This window comes from Anastrepha ludens, chromosome 5 (genome assembly GCF_028408465.1).
Source record: "Anastrepha ludens isolate Willacy chromosome 5, idAnaLude1.1, whole genome shotgun sequence".
In the NCBI taxonomy this organism is placed as follows: domain Eukaryota; kingdom Metazoa; phylum Arthropoda; class Insecta; order Diptera; family Tephritidae; genus Anastrepha; species Anastrepha ludens.
The window spans coordinates 125805479-125832710 of record NC_071501.1 but is presented as its reverse complement, the minus strand read 5'-3'; the positions used below and the strand labels follow the sequence as shown (position 1 = coordinate 125832710).

Sequence of the window (27232 nt, the reverse complement as noted above, 5' to 3'; positions counted from 1 at the left end):
GCTGTTACAGCTTCGGCATTTTCGCCTTTATCAAAGAAAAACTGTAAAATGTTCTGAATTCTCTCTTTGTTGACTTCCATGGTTAACACCCTGTAACTCACAATTGCATGGAACAAACAAAAAACAGCAAAAGAATTTATTTAGTATGAAACGCCACTTCGACAACGAGCGTAAACTTTAAATTGCTTGATCGTTACTTACTACAGTCGTCTACCGAAAAAATAATGGATTTATTTTTCCCCGAACTAATATGTGTTTAATTAGAATTTAAAAAGTAAAATTAAACTTGTACTTGAAAAAACCTTATACTTATTTTGATCTGATTCGAAGTCCACTTCAGTCCTATAAAAATCCTATATAATCCTTGCGGTAACTGCTCCACTTTGCACCCATTTTGCACTAGTTCGCAGGAAGTAATATAACATAATGTAAAGTCTTTCGGCAAAAATTAAGACTAGCAGTAATCTATAAAATCAATCAAGTGAAAGCCATTGATTTATATATCCAATCTTACAAACTTTCCTTGCGAAGGTAAAACAAAACAGAAAAATTACAATTTTTTTCCACTTTATTCGTTCTTTTCTCATTCACCATATCACACATTTCTTTAACGGATTCATATCGTAACCCAATTTACATTGGAATGCCTCACTGAACTCTGGCATATTTTGCAGCGTTCCAGTCACCCGGAACTCCTCGTAAGCATGAACGTCGGTCTTCATGCGTCGAACCTTGCTGACGTCGTCTTTGCCGGTGCACCAGGTCTGTGCAAACTTTAGAAAGAACAATTGCTTATTGGTTAAGTTCATCCCGGGTATGGATTTCTTGTCCCCATCCAGCTTCCCATAGCTGTTGAGATAGGCGTGATATGAGATGCGCGTACCCACATTGTCTGCGATGTTGTCACCGGAAGTGAGGCTGCCATTTGTTAGCACGCCATGGAATACGAATTTGTTATACTGAGACTCCAGACAGCGGAATCGTTCTTTGAAGTTACGCAAAGATGCGTCCGTCCACCAATTTTGCTTTTTACCATCGTAATTAAATTGGTAACAGTAGGAATCGAAACCGTGAGCCATCTCGTGAGCAATGATATTGCCAATGCCGCTGAACTTGATTGAGGGCGGATATTTGAAGTGATAGAAAGGCGCCTGAGAAATACCAATACCAATGAATACCAGATTTAGAAAATCCGCGTAGTAAGCATTCACATCGCGCGGCGCCATTAGATGCGGTATAATCGCTTTATTCACCGAACGCATACGCACTCTGGCACGATTCTTCTCGACCGTCTGTAAGTTTTTGTACCAATTATCACCAATCTCCACATCTTCATACACTTTGTCAATGATGTCGCGATGGCGCATTTCGTCAGAGAACCCGACTGTGATATCCATAGAGCGTAGCTTCGTTTTCGCATTCGAACGCGTCTCGTCGTCCAGCCAAGTGTACTTCCCCAGCAAATCGTAGAAGGTTTCCTTGATGTGCTTCGCTAGCTGTAGAATATCTGCGCGCCGATCGGCATCGTACACATTATCTATGAACCAAGGCAGTAGCGCATAATTGAAGTATTGTCCTGTTTGCTCGCGACAAGTGCTGTCCACCAGCTTGTCGCTCGTTTCGAACTTCCATATGTAATAAAATTTCGCTAATGTGCGCCACTTCAAGTAGGTTCTTAGTGTTTCCAAACTAGTTTTCTGCAAAAAGTTTACAAGCGGGTCAACACTCGCGATGGTGTTTTGTATCGTCCAATCATTCTTCGCACTTCCATTGAATGCAACTTCAAAGTAACGCGTCCAGTTCAAGGCGTCATCCTTGTGTTTCAACTTAAACACACCCAAAGTGAGCTCTTCAGTTTCGTTTCGTCTGTTTGAATGCATTGTGAGATTCTTCTCAAAATCAACGACGAGGTCAAATTCGTCTGTGAATTTCTTCAGCTCATTCTCGTTCTGAATGTTAAAATCTCTTGTTAGGTTTTTGATGTCTAGGACGTCGGTGTTACCAAGCACCTTGCCAGATGTGCTCAGCTGCACGCCGAACATTCGCTTTTCGGTGTCGTAGTGTACTTTCAAAGGCAGCAAAGGATACATGCCATAGCGCGATATGAAGTTTACGTTGATCCAATCAAATGTCTCATTTGAATCTTTCTTTTTATCAAAATTCATTGCGAACTCTTCCATCTCCAACAGCAATCTATAACCACTGGACATGTTTTTGCTCATACTCACGCAGGATGCAAAAAATGTCTTCGCCTTTGATTCCGCATTATCCAACTTCAGTTCCTGATCGGTTGCATTTTGCAAAAACTTGGTCAGCATCTCATTAACCGAATTCTGTATGGCGTTCAGAAATGTATTATTGCGCGATCGCGGGGGTACCAAGTCGGCCTGCATCCAATTGCCGCAAGCATACTCGTAAAAATCTTCGCAAGGATCGACGCTTCGGTTCATCGTAGCCAATGTGAGACGTCCGAATTCTTCTAAAACTTCGTACTCGTTCAGCTGTGTGGGCAGTTGGAAGAGCGGGCTGCCCGTACCATTCAGCTTTGGTTGGCTTTCGGTGCCACCTGATCGTTCAGTGGAGATGCTCATCGCTTGCGCAACACGTACGGGCCATGGCCAGTCAGCGATTAGCACAACGATCAGCGTGGCTAATAGACCATAACTTTTTGATGGCATTTTTAAACTTGATATCAATTTCAATACTTGCTATTATTCTATGCGAACTCACAAAGTGCCCTCACGCACCACTGACGCTTCTACACATCACAGAAGCTTAAATAGTTCTGAGCCACCACTCCAGCTTGTGTTTTTGGTTTATATGGATTTCGTTTTTTTTATTTTGCCAAAATGATGTTTACATCAGCGCATCGGCTCATTGGCTCAAATGTGTGCGATTGTACGCTGCCGCTGCCCTAAATTCGAATAGAAATAGAATTTATGAAAGTAAGCAGCCATATATTTGTGCATATAAACACACAAATCAAAAATATTACCTGCTAACGTAAATGAATGTAGATATTTCACTCGCCGGCACCTTAAACACGAACCAAGCTTACAATTAACTGTGTAATGACAGCCAAACCTCACCACAAAAAGCTCATTATGGCCTATTTTTCACACTCTCACAAATGGAGGCTTGGATAGATTTGTGGTGAGCAAGAAAAAAGTCTGACTGTTTGTCTATTCAGAATTACCGAAGAGCAACTACCCGTTTTGTTCTTACCAATTAAAATTTCTATTTGGTATAAAAAATAAAGAAAAACATATGCACCCTCTAGAAAAAATTGGAAACAATTTTTTACAAATAGAAGCACTCAATAAAGAATGTTTAACATCAAGAGATTACGTGTAGGAAATTCGCAACAGCTGCTTTGGGTAAAGTAGGTCCATTATAACATGTCTCTGGTTAAGGGAGCATTGATTGCAAACTTGATTTGAGCATTTGCCAAATAGGAAGGAGTCGTAGACTGCATTTCGGGGCATTAAAACAAATTTTTTAGCAGATAAGAGCAGTCCACTATCCCTTGAACACCGTTGTAGACAAAAGTTAGTGATAAATGATGTGACGTGATGCGAGATTTGTACGGTGGCATAGAAGTTTCAAAATTCAAGAAAGTCTCAAAATACGGTCAAAGTACTTTACAGTCTGAGAAGTACCTAAATTCCATGAAATTCCCTAAATTGAATGATGGCGCAATAAATGAAGTTATTTGCCTCCAAACGCCATACTTACGCATATTTCACAGTAGGTCAACGCAAAAAATATCGAATTCAAAAATGTTCCAAAACATTGTGCGATAAATTATTTTTATTTACAAAGGAAAGATTTTTTTTAAATGGAGGATGTATAAAGTCTTTATTACCAGACGCCTTCACTTTATTGTGATACTCTCTCTTTAGAGAATTTTAGACTTTAGTCTTTGATTTGAGTTTTAGTTTCATTAAAGTTTCAGTGGTCAAAAATAGAAAAGCATGCAAAATCTATTCTCAATTGAATTTTATTTTAATAATCTTTCATCTGATATCTCGTCGAAATTATGGATATGGAAAGTATTTAAAATCGCATTTAATCGAGTACAGGTAACAACATACAAATACAGAGTCATAATCAAATATGCTCGTATAGGGTTTTCCAATAAGAGCGGGTCGAAGTTGAGTAAAAGAAGTAGCATGTGAGGCACTAACGAAATTTGTTCTTGTTTGAAAGATTTTGTATGTTTTTATTTCTTGAAAATGGCATCATTCAAATGCACGCCAGGGCGTGATCAGAGATTCCTAATCTTCAATGACTATTGCATAGCTTCATCTGATATGAGAAATGAAATCGGATTTCAGAAGGTATCACAAGAAACAGTAAAGTATAGCAGGGAATATAGCAATTCGATAGATATTGGGGGTAAATTCATGTCGCCTCCACGAAGGATAATCATATTTACATAAGGTCGTTCTTCTTGGAAACGTGGTACAACTGCAACTAGTATATATAAATAAATAAAAATAAATATTTGAAATATACTGAGACTCGAACCTACGCACTCCAAAATGGTTGTCACGCATCAACTCATTCGGTTACGGCGACGGAATAAAATTCATCTGATAATTTTACTTGTTTTAAGAAGCATTTTAGAATCGCTACTCGCTCTCCATGAAGTCTGTTACCGAAAAATTCAGCCGAAAAGGTTTTTTAGTCGCTGTCTATGAGCTGTGGCAAATTACTTCGTTACTTCAGGCGCACTTCGCATGTCAAATTCACGATACTTTAAAGAACGGCGCCTATACTTTATAGAATCCGCATAATTTTGTTTTGCAGATGTTGGATAAAGGGGATGTACTTTTAACTACTTTTCACAACATTTTGTCGCTTTCTTTCAAATAGAGGAGGATGCATGTTTTTTGAATCTTAATATATATAAACCTACTTTTGAAGGTGAAATAATTACAGCTGTAGCCGAATGGGTTGGTGCGTGACTACCATTCGGAATTCACAGAGAGAACCTTGCTTCGAATCTCGGTGAAATACCAAAATTAAGAAAAACATTTTTCTAATAGCGGTCGCCCCTTAGCAGGCAATGGCAAACCTCCGATGGTATTTCTGCCATGAAAAAACTCCTCATAAAAATATTTGCCGTTCGGAATCGGCTTGAAACTGTAGGTCCTTCCACTTGTGGAACAACATCAAGACGCACACCACAAATACGAGGAAGATCTTGGCCAAACATTCAAAAAGGGTGTACGCGCCAATTATATACAAGGTGGCGCAAAAGTAACCTTGCGATGTTTTTTGGCTGTAATTTAAAAAAAAATTAAAAACTTTGATTCTTCTTGTGGATTATTTTTATTTGGTTTTTTAATTTTTTTTACATCAAGTCGAGAATATGATGTCATGTAAATGGCCGCCGCTAGTTGATTGCCATTTGAGCCCTTTTTATGGCATTTTCCGTCACTTTGGCCAAAACTTCCGGCGATAGGTCCTCACATTCTTGACGGATATTGTTTTTAAGAGCTGCAAGAGTCTGAGGCTTGTTGACATAAACCCGCGACTTCAAAAGGCCCCGCAAAAAGAAGTCTGGAGCGATAAAATCAGACGATCTTGCTGGCCAGTGCAATTCGCCAAAACGGGAGACTAGGCGCCCGGGAAATGCATCCTTCAGCATATCGGTTGTGGCACGTGCAGTATGTGCCGTTGCACCGTCCTGTTGGAACCACATGTTTTCCAATCCCAATTCATCATCGATGATCATTGCTCTGTAGCGCTCACCATACACAGTAACCGTCTGGCCCGCGACGTCTTCGAAGAAAAAAGGTCCGATGACTCCTCCAGCGAAAACAGCACACCATACAGTGACTTTGAGCGGGTGTAATGGCTCTTCGTGGGTTACACGCGGACTTTCAGTACCCCAGAAGTGTAAATTTTGCTTATTTACGTACCCGCTAAGATGGAAATGGGCCTCATCACTCACGATTATTTTTGATGAAAAATCATCTTCCTCTTGGTGGTGATTAAGGATGGCTTGAGCGTATGTTAGACGCGATTGGCGGTCAGCAGCTAACAGCTGATGCACCGTCTGGACTTTGTACGGAAACATCTTCAAATCTGGTACCAAAATTCGCTGTAACGACCGTCGACTCATACCCATTTGCGTGGCACGTCGTCTGGTCGATGTCGACGGCGCTTCCATAACATCTTCGGCTACAGCAGCAATATTCTCTGCAGAACGGCTACTCCGGGATCTGCCACGCCTGGCAGCATCTCGTGTTGTGCCAGTCTCTTCGAGGCGAGCGACTAAACGTCGCAGTATTTCACCAGTAGGCGTTGGACGGCGAGGAAATCTGCGACGAAATTCACGTTGTGCCAAAGTCACGGACCGATTATTGGTCAAATAAATAGTCAGCAATAATCCGCGTTCTGGAGCAGTGTAGCGTAACATTGTTTATTAACGTGTATTTCGCATGTGTTTACTACACAAATGTCAAAACAGAACTGACATTAGGGGCCAATCGCAAAATGTATAGCATTTTCTGATAGGAGGAGTACTTTAGCGCCACCTGTTATGTAAATATTATATAATTACAGAAATTCAGTTTCTACCATACAAATTATGTATTGAAAAATTTTTGATATGCAGCTCATTCCGGGATTTTCAGTAATTTAAAAAGGCAAGGAGGATTGGCATTCCTGCTAAAAAGAGGAAGAAATATAGTTTCGGGTTGATGTTTAGGGATTTCTTTTATTGTGTAATGAGTTTTCAAGGCTTGAAAGGTTTCTCTCAGTGCAATTTTTTTATCATGCATGGCCATTTTACTGTACCTGAAGTCTTACACTTAGAAGAACCTTCAACCGATCTGGCATTAATGCTTTTTAAACGGAGAAAGCAACAAAAAGTAGTTTTATAATTAGAATGCATCACGAAGTAGAACATTGGTTGAAAATCTATCTAGCTAAAGCGACCCATACTGTAAGGTAAAATTTCACAAACAAAGAAAAAATATCTCCACTGTCTAAAACAAAGGTAGTGGTATTAAGATGTATCTAATAAAAAATAAATAATTGGCGCGTACACTTCTGTTAGGGGCTTGGCCGAGCTCCTCCTCCTATTTGTGGTGGGCGTGTTGATGTTGTTCCACAAATGGAGGGGCCTACAGTTTCAAGCCGACTCCGAACGGCAGATATTTTTATGAGGAGCTTTTTCATGGCAGAAATACACTCGGAGGTTTGCCATTGCCTGCCGAGGGGCGACCGCTACTAGAAAAATGTTTTTTATTAATTTTGCTTTCACCGAGATTCGAACCAACGATCTCTCAGTGAATTCCGAATGGTAATCACACACCAACCCATTCGGCTACGGCGGCCGATGAGTCTAATACAGTTATCAGTCCACCATGCGGATCACTAGTTTAGTCAATCTTTATCCAGATAATCTGACACTCACTTCAAGCAGCGCGGTGCTTCGCCGCTTTCAGTACCTCGTCATGCCCGGAATCTCATGATTATAAAAAGCTTTTTTAACACCTTATGACTTTCACTTTATTTGCCAAGTTTTTGATATAAACAAATGTTAACATTGGCCTACTATTCTACTATATCAACCTAAGCTCAGATTTGCATGAACCTTTATGAGCTGGCGTATATATTTTATGCTCACTTGATTGATGCCACTCAAGTAATAAATAAAAAAATGTAAAAAAGGCATTTGAATATACAAATAATATATAGATACATATGTGTGTATGTATGTATCAATTGATGGTTTCAATCTCGGTATGCAAATGACTCGTTGAGGGAGTGTTCTTGCTAACCCAGACTACTTCTGCTTTTAACATACATACTTACATTTGTTGGTCCAGAGAGATATTTGGCAATTAACCCAAATATGTGTATATGTACGTGTGTATTTATATGTTCCCATTCTATTGCCCGCATACAAAATTCACTTACTGTAGTTTACACCTTTGCGACAAATAATTCTACATACACACAAATGTGATTTTCTCCGATATTGACCTGTTTTTACAATACGCAAATCTTTTTAAATGAAATTTGATACTTCATCTAAATAACCTGAACGACTTATTAAAATTTTTAAGTTTATGTGTTGAAGAGACGCCTTTAGTGAGTAATAAATACAACAAAAATAATAGGGCAATTCACAATTAAGTGCAAATTACCATGACAATACAGGTACCACAACTAATCGTATATGCTGGTTTGTTGAATAAGTTTTGTGGTTCGATAAGAAAGGTTCGAAAGAAATGAGCTCATCATCTAATGAAAAACGCTTTTCACGCATGAATTTTTTAGGTTTGGAAAAAGAAGGAAGTCCCTAGGGGAAAATCTGTGAAATAGGGAGAATTGGATTTTAGCCATTGTCAAAATGCCCGTGTGATACGGTGCATTGTCCTGATGGAAAATAATTTTTTCTCTTGCAATCTGGGTGTTTTTTTACTTCAGCTGTTCTAAAAGATTAAAATAATATTCAGGGCTTACTGTTTTTGATTTTCTAAGATTTATTAGTGGAAAAATGAGAGCGAAATAAAACACTTGTTTACCCATCAAGCTATCCAAAAGAAGAAGGAAGGACGTGCCTAATGTGTGGTGAAATTAGCAATTAGCAATCAAGTCTCGTTCACATTTACAACATCCCCTCTGAACGAGATACTCTTATAATATAGTATATAGTTACATAGCTCCTCCCTTTTTTTTTTTTGTTTTTATGTTCAATTACATATTTTAATACAAGGCAAGGTATAAAAATAAAAAATATAGTGCAAACGGTTGCTATTTATACATGTGTTTGTAAGCAATCAATTAAGTCCAAATTTCTTTGAAAAATATTCTAATTTGATTTTAGGCAAGCCTTTTGTCAAAGCATCTGCGATCATTTCATCGGAAGATACATGAACTACAATAACTTTAATTCCTTATTTTTAATTCTCTGATGCAAATACTTAAGTTTGATGAGTACGTGCTTTGTAGCGTCCGAGTGTGAATTGTTGTTGGCCTTATTCTCAGCTCCTTTGTTGTAGCAGTACAGAATGGATAGTTTCGGAGTTGCTGGAAAAATGTCTCGTTGTAGACCCTTAAGCCAAGTGGGTTCCTTGGAGGCTGCAACCATTGCCACGAATTCGGATTCAGTAGTTGACAAAGTAATACGCTTCTGCAGCTTCGAAGCCCATAATACTGCACCACCCTGAAGCAAGAAAACAAAGCCAGTTGTGATTTGAGCTGTGTCTAAACTACCAGCATGATCAGCATCGCAATAGCCTTCGACCTCTGATTGTTCCTTTTGATAAGTTAATCTCTTTTCAATGGTTCCTTTTACATATCGCAACACACGTTTCACGGCAGCCCAATGCGCTTTGCCTGGGTTGGTTCCAAAACGACTCAACATGTTGACAGCGTATGCTATTTCCGGCCTTGTCAATTGTGCAGCAAACAGCAAACTACCAACTGCTTGCATATATGGCTTCTGTGACATTTCTTCAATATCAGCTGTTTCCGTTGGACATTGACTTTTCGTCAACTTTTGGTTCGGGTCCAGTGGCGTCGAGATTGGATTACAGCATAACATATTAAACCGCTTCAATACATCAAGCAAGTAGTGCTTTTGATCTAGTGAGATAGTGCTATGGTCGTTATTACGCGTTACTCTAATTCCCAGTATTGAGCGGGCATCACCCAAATCCTTCATTCGAAAATTGTGGCACAAATTAGATTTTAGCTTGTCTTCCATTGTCTTCGTCGACATAAATGGCAACAATCAAAGTTTTCTTTTCACTTGGAAAGAAGTACACACATTGATCGATTTCACTACGAACCAGACCAAAATGGGGTAGCGATTCATTCAAGCGCTCATTCCAGACTCTACTGGATTGCTTTAGTCCATATAAGGACCGCTTTAATTTACAAACGCGCTTCGTTCCGTCGTCACATCCCTCTGGCTGTTTCATGTAAACATCCTCTTCAAGTTTACCATTGAGGAATGCCGTTACCGCGTCCATTTGTCGTATTCGTAGGTTAAGCTTTGCAGCCATGGCAATGAGTATGCGAATTGAGGTGTATCGCACAACGGGGGCGTATGTTTCCTTGTCTATGTTTCGCAACAACTCGTGCCTTGTACTTACACACGTTACCATCTGCATCGCGCTTTACCTTGAAGACCCATTTAGAGCCAATGACCCGTTTCCCGCTTGGAAGATTGACTAACTCCCATGTTCCGCATGCCTTCAATGCATCAAGCTCAGTTTTTATTGCTTCTTCTCAATGCCTGGCTTCAGCGCTAAACATAGCCTCATTGTACGACAATGGATCACATTTTTGCTTTTCACTTGCCATAAAGCTATACTTAGGTGGCAAGTAATTAGGTTTATTCCTACCTTGTTGCCGAATAGAAAAACGAATACGCTCCAATGTAGAAGTGTCCTCATCAGGAGTATAGCAAGAGTCATGTAAATCATCAGGGTAAACGCCGGAACTGTCCAATGAACTCACTTCAGGTAGACTAGGTGATTGGGTTGTAGCCGCTTCTTCAGTTGACGCTTCCGGTGCGTGTCCGTCAGATAAAATATCAGCATGTTCACGTTCGCTTGTTAACTGATCGCCAATTTCAACGACAATTTCCCCTCTGGAATTGGCATCTTCAGAACCTATACCGACTTTACACTTACTTTGTAACACTGTTGATGGCAAAAGATTTTTCATTTCATTGATATTTGTTTCATTAATATCAATTTTGTCTTCAAAAAAAACTACATCTCGACGGATTACGATCTTCTTAGTCGTTTTATTGTACAGCCGGTATGCTTTGGACTCGTTACTGTAGCCCATCAACACACATTCAGTTGATTTTTCATCCAGCTTGAGTCGTTTTTGTTTTGGTACGTGGACCATTGCTCGACAACCAAACACTCTTAAGTAAGACAAATCTGGTTTCACGTTTGTCCACATCTCTTCAGGAGTTTTGTCATTGCCTCTGCATGGAATTCTGTTTAGCAGATATGCTGCTGTGACAGAAGCCTCAGAAGCCTTCTTTCGGCGACACCACCTTGTTCTGGAGTATACGGAGCTGTTTTTTCATGTTTAATACCATGCTCTGTTAAGAACTTTTGGAATTCTCGACTTGAGTACTCAGTGCCCTTATCAGTTCGAAACACCTTAATTTTTCTCGAACATTGATTCTCCACGAGCGATTTATATTTTTTAAATTCATCAAAAACATCTGATTTCGCAGCAATCGGCACTACGGTAACATTGTGGCTGAAATCGTCGACGAAAGTAACAAAAAACGTGCACCAGAGTGGGATCTTTCTTCGAATGGGCCACAAAACATCTAAATGTATCAAATCGAGACGTTGTTTGGCTCTTTTACCTGGATATTTGAATGGCAGCCGGGATTGTTTACCTTTCATGCAAACAATGCATTGTTCACCCTTATTCGACGATAGCTTTAGACCTTGCGATGACTTTTGTACCTTTATCAAATTGCTGTCACAAATATGACCTAGGCGACGATGCCATAACTCATGGTTATCACTCGCAATCATCGCTTTGAGTCTGCTATCTACGTTGTGTACAGGTATACAATTCAATCGATATAACCCATTGACAAGTGATGCTGATCAGATCAATTCAGAATTTGCATTATAAATTTCACAACTCGTCTTTTCAAAGACGATTTTATTCCCTTTGGTTGCCATTTGACTCACTGATAAAAGGTTAGCACACAATTGGGGAACGCATGTGACATTAGTAATTGTTGCTTTAGATTGACGTTCCTCTTTGCCAACATTGAGAAACATGTCTAGGTCACCAATACATTCCGCTTTAAGACTGGAATTGTTAGCAACAATAACATTCTTTTCCAAAACTGAGCGTTTGTTTGAGAAAAGCGAGCTCTCCATTGACATATGGGACGTGGCACCGCTATCGACGTACCAGTCTTTCGAATTTACATTACACGCGAGAAGCGAAGCAAACAATGCATTATCACGTCTAGGTTTGTTGTTTACCGGTTTATTTTTCTTCTTTGGACAGACCTTCCCAAAATGCCCAATTTGCTTACAGAAATGACACGCAAATTTTTTATTTTTCGCAAACATTGCACTGTCGTTCGAAGTACTTCTCTTTGGATCTAGTCTAGATTCTTGCAACAACGTAGTTTTGACATACTGAATTGTTAGAGTTTTTTGAGTATTTTCGATGGTCATAACGAAAGTATCAAATTCAGCTGGCAAACCAGCAAGAATGATTGAGGCTATCATTCAGTGCCAAACCGGCACTTTTTACTCGTGACGATAACGAGAGCATTTCAGTAACATACTGCTCCATGCTGCCGAAGTCAGAGACCGCGGTGTGAGTGAATTGTTTTAGCAATGCGAGTCTACGGCTAAGACCTGTTTCAATTAAACTTTTTTCAAGTGCATCCCATGCATCTTTCGCCGTTTCCTTTCCATCGATATATGAAAATACGTGTGAATCGATGAGCAAGATGATCTCGGAAAGACATTTCAAGTCTCGACTTTTTTCTACTGCTGATGACGTCGCCGTAAGTTCCTCGTATGTGCAAGACCACAAGTCCTTGATAACGAGGTACGATTTAACATTTCTTTTCCACGCGTTATAATTTTCGCGACCGCGTAGCTTCTCAAAAGAAATTGTATGAGAATTCATTATTAACCCAAAAACGATAAATTCACACGTTTTATCAAGGGTTCTAGTGCAGCTTAGTCTGATGACACGCTCTCTCCAGACGAAAATAAATTTTATGCGAGATGTGCGTAAAACAACAAATATCCACATATATTCGTGGTACGAGATCGAAATTTCGAAGTTTTGGATAAATTCGCTTTTAGACTCTCAAAAACGTTAGCCCATAACCTGATGTTTTAAGATTTATTAGTGGAAAAATGAGAGCGAAATAAAACACTTGTTTACCCATCAAGCTATCCAAAAGAAGAAGGAAGGACGTGTTTATTATCCTAACTCTCTAAGTTGGCTGCTGTTTACATATACATATGAAGCACGCCTAATGTGTGGTGAAATTAGCAATTAGCAATTAAGTCTCGTTCACATTTACAACAGTTTTTCTAGTATGCAAATAATCCACAAACAAAATTCATAAAAAAACTGATGCTAAAACCTGCTTCGCCGATTTCTGGACACAAACTCGTTTCGGAGCCGAAGAGCCAGGTTCATACCACTCTCCAGCCTCTTGTTTTGATTTAGGCGACGCACAAAGGCGACTTTACCTTTTCGAAAACTCTCTAATGATGCTGAAAAAGTCGCACTCGAACGTGTTTCTCTTCCATTGTAGCGAATGCAGCTCCTATTGTGCACGCAGCTTTCTGAAACCTACTTCAATCAAAATATTGCTTACACTGTCCAATTAAAGGCCTAGGGCTTTTACTAAATCTCTTTCAGTCACTCGAAGATTTTCCAATACGATTTCCTGTATTGGAATCATTTGAAAGCTAAAACTCCAATTAAGGAAAGATTCTAACCAATTTTGTAATAAAGTATACCCCTCAAATCGCAAAGAATTTATACACACCAAATACACCTAAAATTTATTTATAGGTTATGGCAATTTTTTGTCGCGATGTTAAATTAAATTCTATTTCTGTTTTGATTGGAATCATTAGATACAAAATAATCTAACTTAACTATTTTAAACTTTAGAAACGTTCGAATTATTTACTTAACAGCGATAGAAAGCGTATTCCATCTCTGTAAGTGAAACCCCCCAAACAAATATTTTATTTCATGGTTTGGGCACAAAAAGAGCATTACTTGCCCTTACACTTAAACTTCTTATATCGGGGTTTCACTGTATACATTAAAACTACATTTCAACTTTTTCTTTGGGTGAGTTTCTTTCAACAAGATAAACTTTCATATTACTAGCCCTAATCTCAATTACGAATACAATTTCTTCTCATATATCGGGTGTTATTTGTCTGCATGAGCACTATCTAGATCGGTAACTATGGTTTGACAGCTATGGTTCTCTTCAGTACGGTTTGGCAAGCCATCATGAATCGTTTAGCGCCAGAACAACGCTTACAAATTGTGGAAATTTACTTTGAGAAAAAAAATCTGTTCGCGAAATTCATAGAGCGGAGCGAAAATGTCGATTCGTCGCCGTTCTCAACGAACGGCCTTTGTCCTTCGACTACGTGGAACATATCACGAAAGGATCTTAGCTTGGTTTGTTGGTTGGTGTAGGTGTTGTCTGAGCGACACAGCCCAGACCTAGGCACCCAGGCTTGGGCGCTCACATAGATAGTGAAAAACTGTTTTGCTGTCGTGCCGGAATTGAAGTCAAATGACCCCCCCTAAGCGCTAAGCTTCCTCTTCCCTACAAACAAATTTTCGGAAGAAGAGACGTAACATGTCTACGAGTACACAAAATTTTCAGATATTTACAGTCGTACAGATGAAGAACGAAAACTTATTTAATTTTACTGGATATCGAGTAGTTATGTAAGTAAACTTTGCATACAATCTGCAATATTGAAATAAAATCATTAAAATGCGTTAAGTATGTGGGACTCTTTTCTTTAATTAGTGCTAAAGGAAGCTCTCCGGGTGTGCATTTTTATCTTACCAAAATCACTCCTTAAGACGTGAAATTCTTAACTGTAAATTTCAATTTATTTCATTCGATATGAACCTTTTTTCAAACCTTTAAAACTGATTACTATGTCGATTTTTTCGGCTCTTCTCAAGAGTCGAGAAAAATCAAGTAAATTCCCTTCTTATTAAGTCACAATCTCTGCATTGACGGAAACTACATACATACGAAAGTAAGACTCTTACATTTCTGCTGTCAATCGCTTGGCGTAGGTACGAGTAAATCTCAATCATGAAGTAACAAAACTCTTTTATTGTAATTAAGAAATAAGAAAAATTCAGTTAAAAAACGAAATTATAATGTCTTACTTTGGTATTCTGTCGTTACGAGTACATACTCTTTTTTTATTTATGTGTACTTGTACGAATATATGTGGACGGACATATAAAGTTGGCACAGCTTGCGTTAAGACTCTTTTCGCCTTTTTGTCGTTTGCAACAAAAGGAAAGTACGCGTAAAAGGATACCCTCGCAGTGGCGGTTTCGAAAAGGTGCATAAATTTTTTAAGAGTAAATGTAAGGAAAAGGATTCTTTGATCCGCATTTGCGTTTGCGGTGGCTACAAATTCTTTTATTCATTCGCGCACATGCACACACTCATGTGAAAGTGCATTGCATGGCGGGATTTTTTACAGATGAATCAAATTGAGCCTGAAAAAGGATTTAATTTAAGTTTCAACAATTGCAATTGCTTCTTGCTGCTATTGGCTCAGCTTGCGGCGTGGCGTGGCGCAATACCGACTTCACAGCTGAATACGCTTCCAAATAAAGGATATGCGTGCGTACTTTCTTAGGACATCAATTGCCTGCATTCCATCACCACGCATCGGCAATCTAAGTTGTCATTGTTTGAATGCAGCTGCTAACGGCTTGAAACGAAATAAAAGGGATTGACCACCATGCCAAATGTTCTCCAATTTTCTCTTACGACGCAACAAATCTTATGAATTAAGCTAAAAAATATCGATGTGCTAAACGAGGTTATTCAAATTAGTCAAATGAATGTTTGGAACAGTCAGACTTATGAAGCAACTCATACAAAAAAGTGCACCGTTATTCAGATAGCAGTCTCCGTTCACCATTTGATAATTAATAATGGGAATATTTTATAATTATCTTAACCCCCTAAAATATACGATTCATATATAAGTCCGAAAAAGAAAAGTCTTAGAGTTGAACGAATTTTTCTCACCTGAACTATCGATCACTGAGTCCGCCGCAGAAAAATTACAAATGCAGGCTTCGGTTACGGCTACGAAAAATTTGCTTTTACTGAATCCATAGGATCTTAAAAACACTATTGCTAAAATCAAATGGCAAATTTTGTTTTTTCGACATCACTGACTTTTTTGTTTTTGTCGGGACAGACGAGCAAGTGCAGAAAGTGGTCCGCCGTCTCATCCTCCTCTCTACATGCTGGGCAAAGTGCACTGTCTCAGAACCTTTTCCATGTGATTTGCCCATAGAGGGTGGCCCGTCATCAGTCCAACCAGCCTCCTACAGTCCATTAGTGGCAGGAGGAACTTCGACAGTCGGCCGGACATAACAGGTAACATCAGTTTTGTCCATCTGCAGCCTCTCTCAGCCTGCAAAGCCTGCTTGTGTGTTACAGTAACCCGTTTGCTAACCGTGGCTTTCCACGTGCCCCGGGACCCATGTTAGCATTAGGCTATTATGTTTACCAACATATGTAGTTCAGCCTGGATTTATAACACTCGACTACCCTTGAAGTGGTTGGGGGCTGCCTAAGGCCATGAGGGCAGCTTGGCTGTCGCTGCAGACACATATAGACCTGCCTCTCCATCTGTTTTCCACAACAAAGTTCATCACTTCTTGAACAGCATACACCTCCGCTTGAAACACAGATACATGCATTCCAAGAGCAAAGTGCAGTTTTGTCCCGCTGGATTCCACGTAGACCCCAGAGCCGGAGCCGTGCTCGGAAATGCAAAACAACATTTTCTGAGTTTGACCACGATTGAGCCTCTGGCAGCACCACACTGTATCTCTTCTCAAGCACGACTCCCACGAGAGAGAGTCTACTCATCCATACCACTGATGCATGGGTGATAATTGGTCTTACATAGTAGATCCATAGGACCTTGCTAGGAGAAAGATCCCACGTTTTTCCATAAAACCCCCTTGCACTGCCAGAAGGCTGTCAGTGCATTGGATGTCTTTGTTTCAACGTGTGATTTCCAGAGGAACTTACCATCGAGGATTACTCCAAGATATTTAATTTCCTTGACAACATCACTGACACGAAATAAACAATTTTCCTTTAGCGTTATTTTGCAATTACTTTCTTTCGAATTCTTTTGAATGTGCGACAATAATATTTTTAAATGCAGATAGGCCGTAAACTTTAAGAATACTTACACATTTAGAGAAAACATTAAGAGGCGCCCTTAATCCTTTGGAAATAGATACCACTTTGAATGGAAATTTCATGGTGGCTAAAGTATGTATTTAATTTTAGAACTTTTCAGTTACTGAGTATTTATGCGTATGCTGGAGGTGCTAAACGTAGATAGCTCAAGTGTTGAGAAATGGTCGTCAATGACGGAAATACATTTTAAGATAAAGACGGAGATAAATTGGTTTAGGTGATTTGATTTTTTACAATCACATACATGTAAATTTGTTAAAAAAAAAAAATTATTAAACTTAGTAATAACTTTTTACTAATTTACCGTGCTTTTATAAATTGGTAAACTAAATCGAAAAAAACCTATGAAATGGCGCTACGAATGAACTCAGAGATGCCTGTCTATGAATTGCGAATTTACGACTTAGCCATTTGAATTCAGTGATACCTTTTTCGTAGAATCCAAGAAAATTGTGCTCCGATGGAATGCAAATGAAATTATATTATGCATATTTTTACTGCATTTTTCTTTCAGTTATCAGTAAAAAACAATTTTTACTGCAATTTTTTCAGTAATCAGTAAAAGTTTTCTGGTAATGCAAACCAAATTGCAATATCAGTAAAAAATTATATTTACTGCATTTTTACTGCTACTGCAAAGTGTCCATCTATGTATACATTTTAGATGACTAAAGCCACTTAATGAATTTTGATGGTAAATTTATTTATTTTTTTTTTTTTTTGGAGTATGTTTTATACAACCCTTCTGTGATGAAATCACTAAAAAATAGTGTTAAAATTGTTTTATAAAATATTATCACTCATTCCCCATTCCATTGTTCTATTGAAATTTGTAAATTTGAATTTTTTGCAAACTGCTGCTCGTTCAACTTTTCGGAAATGTTGTCAACCAAGAAAAAACTAAAGGGAAAGTAAAGACTCCCTTTAAGAAAGTAAAGCCTCAACTGAAAGGCGGGGCAATCCGCAATTTTCCATGAATTGAATCGCTAGGCTCATCTCAAATTACTATCAAATTTTCATTTCATCGGATTGTTTACTCTGTAAAAAAATTCCAGCACATCAAACATTGCTAAGTACACATGAGAAACATATGTGGATTTGTACTTGCTCGTGTCTAATGTCAATCCCTTCGTCACCAAACCACCTTTGCTTTCGCTTGATCTCATTTGCTGGCAAAAGCATCTGCCGCCGCTTCCTTTCCCTTTTTGCCATCATTCCAACTACAATAACAATACATCTTTAACGGCATTGACACGCGCCTGTTTGACGATACTTCTCTCTCGCACTCCACATACGACTGCCGCTGTTTTTTACACAAATACTCGTAAATACGTTTGCAACCCTTTCACTTTTTTACAAATTGCTCGAGCATCTTTTTCTTGCGTCAACCTTCTGCATTCTGCCCTACGCCTTATGGCTTATGGCTTATGGTGTTGGTCGGGAAGAAGAGTTAAACGTTTTCTTATTTGGGTATTTATAATTTTCACACGCGTGTCAGAAGCATGTCCATATCCGATTGCGCGGCAACTCTGGTTGGCGCCTGCGAACGTTTGCATTCGATTAGCACCTTTAAAGGGGTGTCGTAAATCAGCAAAGGGTGTTAATGTTTCCTAATATTTCCGTAATGTTATGCTTAATAATATAATGCACACATACACACACACACATACATGCATACTTAAGTGAGTGTGCCACACATTCTGCTGAATGCGTTCATATTTATTTACTCACGTTGTACATTGGAATTATGTGGGGGTGCTGGATATTAAGAAGTGATTTATCATTAGTCGCAAAATTAACTTACTGTGATTACGAGCATTACTTGTGAAAGCCGTATTTCACAGCCCCTTCGAAATGAGTTTTATGAGTTATCGGGCGATTTGTTCAATGTACGAGTGCAAATGGCCTCCAAAATGGCCCATCAAATAATTAAAATAATTAAATATGCAAGTACTTATGAGTCACCCTACAGACAAATGTCACTCGTTTGAAATGAAGAACAAATATTTAGCCATATTTTTTTGATAATCTAACATAAAAAATGGCTGCGCTTTGAGTTAATTGCGCTAGTGCTTTTCACATATACGCAGCTCTACGCTTTCATGTCATTTCCACTCGCTAAATACTAAATAAAAATTCTTCCCCAAGCGGACGATAGTTTTGCATTATCTTTAACAATACCTGTAATATAGATTTCACGATATTAAAGTGGGTATATTGAATGTTTCTATGAAACCAGCGCACGTCATAGGACTGATCTCTAATGAAGGACTCTTCTGCCGCAGGAGAATTACCGAAAGAACTGAAGAAAAGTGTCATCATCAACATCCCTAAGAAAGGCGACCTATCATAGTGCAAGAACTGGCGAGGGTTCACGTTGCTGAGCATGGTTAATAAAATAATCACAAAAATAATCAACGTTGAATTTTCGAATGCAATTCAGCCCAGACTAAAAACAGAATAAACAGGCTTTCGACCGGGAGACTCCTGCGTCAACTACTTTAATAGTCATCGAGTAATAGTGGAGCAATCGGTAGAGTAGCGCTCCTCCCTCTATATTAGCTTTATTTATTTCTAAAAAGCATTCGATACACTTCATCATCAGTGAATTAGAGATGCTTTGGCTTGTATGGGTATTCCATCAAAGCTCATTGAGCTTACAGCAACGCATGCTGCCGCTATTTACTCAAAAAAAAGCTGAATGGACGTATAAAAGCCACGACGGGCGGTTTTCAGGGCTGTGTGTTATCGCCACTGCTTTTTAATATTATCTTGGACGTCGTTATAAAAAAGGCTTCACTAGAAACAAAATGTATAGCTTGGGGATCACAAGGAGACCTTAATGATCTCGACTATGCCGATGATATTTGCTTATTGTCACACACTTTCGTCGATACGCTCCAGAAATCAGCACTGGTGCAAGAAACAGCAGCAAAGTCGGCCTCAAGATAAATATTGGCAAAACAAAAGTAATGCGTATCAACACGACTTGCATACACAAATTCCAAATAAACAACATAGAACTTGAAGAAGTCGACTCCTTTTGCTCTCTTGGTTGTGTAATATCTGCTAACCGTGGCTCAAGTGAAGACATTGGTAACCGCAAAACAAAGCTAAGCAAGCTTTCGGCTCTTCTCTATGGCTGCGAAACTTAGAATTGAACATCTGCGAACATGCAAGCCCTACAGGTCTTTATAGAGATCCAGTATCAATTCCATAAAGCCAATGTGGATTTCGTTACTATTTATATTGAGAGAATTTACTAAGAATGCTAGAGTGGTTTCGTTGGTTTTGAATTGCTCAAATCTGTCAGCAAATTAAATTTTCAATTTTTTTATGTGTGCTGAAGTAATTCGTGTAAACAGTTGCACTGGTTTTGTCGCGAAATTGAAAATAAAGTAATTTACCGCTCTGAATATCTTCTGCAAAAATAATTCATTTTTCTTCAAAACAAACCAGTTCGTCTACCAAATCATAGGCTGGGTTTCCCTTTCCTTACAGTTTTAGATTCGGCTCATTTAATTTCGCCATATTTTCCATAAATAAAAATTTTTGCAACCATTTGTCGTTCTCTAATTCAGGATGATTATTGTCTATTTCAATTTATTTTAGCACTTTATTGTGAAGAAGGAGGACGGAATACTGAGTCTCCATTTCGGTAAATAATTCTCTACAGTCAGCGAGTGCAGTCAGAGAGACAGAATCGGTGCTTAATCCTCGTTCGTTGATTCAGAACGACTTGGAAATGTTTTTTTTTCGTGACGAAAAAAAAAATATTTGCTTATGGAACTAAAGAGCCGTAACTTCACATCCAAAGAGCCGTATGTGGCGTGCGAGCCGCAGATTGCCTGGCATCTTTTTTTTTGCGAAGTTGACATAAATACCGTCAACATAAACGGCATGCACGATTCATACTACTTGCTAAGGCACACCTCATTTGGGACCACGCGCAGTCAGTATTTTAGAGAACTCGACTTGCGAAACAGTACGCCTACGCAGTAAACCCTTAACTCCGACCTCTGTAGTTTTATTTTGCTCTGCGGTGCTGCCATAGGCATTGCTTCGCAGAGCCAAGCAGGACCATTTATGTCTCTTCACGTACACATTGGCATACTCTCCATTATTTGATTGTCTCCTTTCTGTGTTGCGCTGCCATTCTTTCTTCCGCAGCTCTTGTAACGCATTCGCGAACCAGTCTTTCATTTTGGCCCACACCAACCTCAATGGCAACATGTGCTTTACTATTGTGTTTACTGTATGTAGTCGTCCTTTCGGACACATATCTCGAGCAGAAAAAGATATGTTCCTTTTTCCATTTTCTCTGCAACTGCCGTAGAACGCGCACTCCATTGCGTCATCGTGGCCAAATCTATGAAGGTACTTTCTGAAGCAGCCATGTCGCGTCAGGAATTGTGTCAGGTAGAAATCCGTTTGACCATGTCTTCGCTCAACCCATGCTTGTACGCTACCGATAAGTCTGTGTGTCCGCCTACCTTTTGTCGCTGACACCTATCGTCAAAAGCAATGTCATCTGCGTATCCAAATAATTGCACTTCCTTTGTTAGTGGGAGTTGCAATACACCATCGTAAAGCACGTTCGATAGTATCGGATCCAGTACGGATACCTGCGATACTTCGGCCGTCACCACGTAGCTTTTCGGCCCTTTAATTGTATCGTCCAGCAGTAGTCTCTCCGACAGGAACCCTGGTGCACATTTATGTGATTAGCTAATATAAAGGTCAGAATGCAAGCAAAAACTCACATACATATTTACATGCTTTTGTAATTAAATTTTCTCTACAGGAATAAAATAGTGGATTTTTCATAAGAGAACACCCAAAAACATAGCAAGAAACAGGCATACATGCATATATGTATGTACGTATGTAGGAGTATGGAATATATGCAAGAAAGACATTTCAAACGACGAGTATTTACATACTTATATAGATGAATGTAGCTACTAACTTTTCTAACTCACTAACAGTGCACTATTTTTGCCAGATTGTTGTTTGATAAATTAATCAATGTCAAAAAGTGGGATGACGGCGTAAAATTAACGGCAAAAATATAACGATAATTCGATGATGTTGTCATTTTCGCTTCAGTCATAATTCATCGGGTATATGAATGTGTCTGTATGTACATATGTGTGTATGCACATAAATAGGTAAGCATAAATAGTTAATGATGAAGCCAGTGCCTGCCTCTGAAAGGGTTAAAAAATATTGTGCATGCATGCATACATACACACATACACATGCACGAGTATGTAGCAAATAAATTTTGCGCAAAAACCCGAAAAAAGAGTAGCTCCAGTAGGGTGAAATCTCATCACTTTTCCATACACATCGAAAGGGGTGTGGCAAGTGTAGACATTAATGTATTGCATTATGAGATTACTAATGGGCGTTTTCGTCAATTCATAATATGTATATGTATGTGTGTATGAGTACAAAAATCAAATATGTATGTATGTATGTATTAGAAAAACAATTGATCGTGGATGCCAATGCCAAGTCACTTACTTATCCCTACATGTATATGTATTAGTTTTCGTGAAAAATGATCGAAGTTGTCACATATTTATTGTAATCCTTGCTGAAACAAAACTTATTTATTATGACTGTATTCCAGACGATGCGCCAACAACAATGCTTAGTGACACAACGAGTTTTTTGGTCCACTGCCCTTGGCATTTACCACCATTCAGTAACGGCACAACTTCGGGAGCGGCGACTACAATGAAATCAAGCTTAAACTTGCGGAAACAAGTTGGGCAGTACGACAACGTTTATGGCTTACCATTAGCAGAGAAACGTGAGGACGCTCCCGAAGTCACTAAGAGCTTTGAAAAGGCGCTAACCCAGGCAGAGCAAATTCCATTCCAGTTGGAGCACTTGGAGTTTATCAAATCGGAATTACTCGAAAAATTTGCAATGAATTCAAAACTCTTTTCTCAAATAGCACAAAACAACCATATGAGTCGTCCATTACCGGCCACTAGAAACCCACATCCTTCACTTTCACTCAGCGATCACTCATCGAAATGCAAACGAAGTGGAAGTTACGAGAGTAAAAAACTGGAAGATATGTATTTGTATAATAAAACACTGCTGCAACAGGCTCAAGCTTCAGGCGCGCTTTTTGTTGATGCTATGGCACCCACTCAGCGGCAACAGGTGGCCCAAGCTTGGAGTTCAAGCTTAGCAGCGACGCTAACAACTCAAAATAGAATGCCAAACGAAAGTACAAATGATGTTATGTCAGACACATGGAGAAGCGAGTTAAGCTTGCCGCCAGCACTGCCTGTGAACAGCTTCGGCGCTCAGACCAATCGTACAGCAACTGAGCATTCAAGCACGACGAACTTCAATGAACATTTACAAGCCCTACCGAATATTCATATCGCACCACCACAATCACCTTTGGGACAACAACAGTCCCAGCCGTTTATGCAACCAACGACGCTACCTCAATGCATATTTCAGTTGTCCCAGCCCCCGACATCTTCCAATCTACCCAAGATTCCAAGTTTCTCGGACACTCCAATACTGTCAACCGACACTTTCTCTCGTTCAATACCACAGGTCAGCGTAGGAGCCATTGTTAGCCACTCATATGACGATACTTATCAAACGCATAATCAAAATCAAAACCGAAGCCGACAAGAACACAAAGAACAACAGCAGCAACGACCTTTTGTCAAACTCTCAGTTTCAGCCGTCGATTCTCTGCAGTTATATAAATCCATATCAGAGCACCTAACGCCACTGCACGAGAGAATATTGCAAAGCAACAGCATGCAAGGCAACTTGCCACACACTCTTGCCCCAACCATGGACAACATAACAGCAACAGTGGCGTCAACAGAAGTTAAAGCAGCGGCAACGTCAATGGCAGCCGAAACAAAAACACAAACAGCAACAATGGGAACACTAATTAATGCGCTTCAACCTTCATTCATTTCGCTGCCCTACACATCAACAACTTCAGTCTTCGCCCACCGGAAGCCCCTCACTCTGCCAAGACAGTCCTATAAATACCCCAAAGAACGAAATGTGGATAGAATGCCACCTCACGAGACGTCTGCATCGGCGTTACCGTTATACGTTAGAAAGTCATTAACCCAGAATACCAACAACATTCATGGCAAAGCATCTAACGACCAAACGGCGAGACTTTCACACTTCTCCGCACTCCACACCCACCAGAAAGTCCAAAGCAAGCAGAAACAAAAGCAAAGACAAAAACAAAAACAAAAGCAAAAACCCAAACAAAAACAAAACTATCAACATCAGGAGCGCGTAACTTACACATCCTTAGGATATACAAGCAATGGAGAGCAGTTATTCGTGCGGCACTTCCACGAGAGAGATCGTCTCATACGAGAGCATCAATTAAAGTATCGTCTGTATAACACCTTCAGTTCGGATAGTGATGAAAGGAATGGCGATGGTGGTGGTGACGGCGACGGTGACGGTGACGGACGTGGTTGGCAAACAACTTCACATCACGAAGAGACGACAGCGCGTCTGGGGTCATCCGGAATCCTTGAAAGTGTGAAGGTAGCAACAACAAAGGTCCCGTACGCGTCTGCAACTGCTGCTACTTTTGCGGCTGGTGATGCTGCGAATGGCATTGCCTTTGTTAATAACACTCACACTAATTCTAATTGGAATGGTGTCTGCGATGGTGTTGATGACATTGTGCCGCAAGTGGAGCAAGCAAAGCGGACGACAATGCCAGGAGGCTTGATGGTTGGCGTTGGCGTTGGCATGGGAGTAGATGACGTTGATACCGTGAGGGATGATTTGGCGCACATCGAGGAAATGACCACACAAGACAACGAAGAAATCTCAGCGCCAGCAGACATCTCCCCCAATGCGAAGGAAAAGTGCAAGCACAACCCAAAAGTGACGAAACAAAGAAGTGGAAATGTGGAAATTACAGGTAAGCAATGAATACGAAATATTATATTGGGAGACAATACGAGTAGAAAATTTCGATGCGAGTGTTCTTTGGCTTGAACTGAGAATTGCGAAATAAATCAAATTTTACGGGAGTTCGAAGTGAGCAATATTTTTTTATTCGCTTATGTGAAGTGTTATAATTATATACTATATAATATACGAGTAGATGTGTATGTGTTTATATGTAAATTCAGGCCAACAAGTTGTGCCTAAACTAGATGCATTGGCGGCTAAAGACTTTTTGAGAGCCATATACGAGTAGAATCTTGGTAACGTTTCGACAACGTTTCGCTTCTTTAACAAGTAATTAGGGGGAATTCCAAAACAGTTTTATGCAGACCAACTGTCTCTTTTATAACCAAGCTTTAAAAGATCGTAATGCCCAATATGAGCCACTACGGCGGGGAATTAAGAAGAAACTAGAAAACTAGGTTACCCAAATTCAACATTTTCATCCTTTATCCTTGGAGAAAACCTCTTTAGTTTGTATTTCTTCCCTTGACGTAGCCCCATGTTTGGCGCCAGCTCTTCACTCCTAAACTTCTCTTTGATGATGTGTTGTCCCATAGCAAGGAGGGGCTCGGGCCCATTAATGAGGAGGCAGCAGCCTCTCAAGTCAATGCGACCGCTACTTCGCTCCCATTTATACCCTTGCGTCCTCGGACCCAAATTAGCCGAATGGGATTGTGAGTCACAAACAGATTCAGTTTCCCGATACACCCAAGGGCCTTGGGTGCCGCCTGACAGTCGCTCAGAATATAAATTTGCTCATTCCGGAAAATCTCCTTTTAGTTAATCTCTGCATATAGACAAATGGCGCACACCTCCGCTTTGAAGATGCTTGGAAAACTACCCATCGGCACAGAACGCTTTAGTGATATCGTCTGTGGGTAGGTGGATAAGTGGGAGCTGCAGAATCTGTATTTCTATGTTCTTGGATGGCATCACTTTTCCTTTACCGAAGCCTTCCCAAGTAATATTTAACGGGGTATGCTTGGCTGATTGCTAAATAGCTATATGAGCGGTGTCTTCTCGAGCATCACCTCCATCACACCGGTAGGGCAGGTCCGCATCGCTTCCGTGATGCACCCTCATCCTAAGCAAGCAAGTGTCACCCACACTGTCGAGAGAGCGGCTCTCGATGCCCAAGCAACCGCTCCATATGTTATCATTGGCCTTATTATCATCATGTATATCCCTCTTAGGATTCTTGGACCACAGCCACAGGATTTTCCTGCCAGACATTTGCAGATCATGAGAGCCTGTTTTGCTTTGGACAAGGTTGCGTCAGCATGCCTTTTCCAGCTAAGCTGGTATCAGTTATCGCGCCAATCGAACAGAAGAATAAATATTTTTATTTAAATTGAATTTTTGTAAACATTCACATCTGAATAATGATTACCTTTTTCCAGGAGCAGCATCTTTTAACCGTTTTTTGCATTCGAATTAATTTTTCATTTAGTTCGAAATAATGCAAAACTTCTGATTTGCTTCGATCAATTTCGCCTCGTGAATACATTTTTGTGCTCCACTTTCACCCATCAAGTCCACCCTAAATTTTAATCCACTTTTCTCCTTGAACAACATGTTGCGATTTTCGGAAAAGCACTTGCCCATCCACGTCAATGGGTGAGTTGGGTCAGGTGTCCCCATTCATGTAAGAAGGACTGGTGTAAGTGTGTGTATGTCGGCACGTTCTGAGCTAATCAAACTCCATTACACGTGGAAAATATGAATTTACATCGTGCATAAACAACATGCGTAAACAATTCCAACCATTTTAATGCCCCTCAGCCATTTTTATTTAATGGAATTTAAAACCACTTTGGTTGCGGGTACCCCAAAGTATTTTATTGAGTAATAACACAGAAACAACACAAAAAAGTCACCACCCGCCTGCAGCGTTTATCTGCAACCAAAGTGAGTATTGTAACCTTTGACATGGCTCGGCTTTAAAGTCCCAATAACAACACACTAATACACATATTCGTGGCATTTGACAGCAACATCATCATGGAGATGGCATGGCAACAACAACCACCTTGAAGCGAGCTGCGAATGTTCACAACTTTAGAATACTCGCCTCGATGGGATTTACGATTTACGAGTATACAACTAACTGATGGCGGTCACCCATCACTCGCAAGTGGAGCGGAGCGGAGAGTCCGAAGGTATTGTGGTATTGTGTGACCGCCAGTACATGTTTGCAGATGTGTTTGTGAGTGTATGAGTGCAGTG

At 39.8% G+C, this 27232-nt stretch overlaps 1 protein-coding gene across 1 annotated transcript; it reads right to left on the bottom strand.

Annotated features, from left to right (window-relative positions):
• Positions 1-587: 587 nt before the first annotated feature.
• Positions 588-2678, bottom strand: LOC128864898 (endothelin-converting enzyme 1). Its single transcript, XM_054104659.1, has one exon. The coding sequence runs from the start codon at positions 2676-2678 to the stop codon at positions 588-590; it is 2091 nt and encodes a 696-aa protein (XP_053960634.1).
• Positions 2679-27232: the final 24554 nt, after the last annotated feature.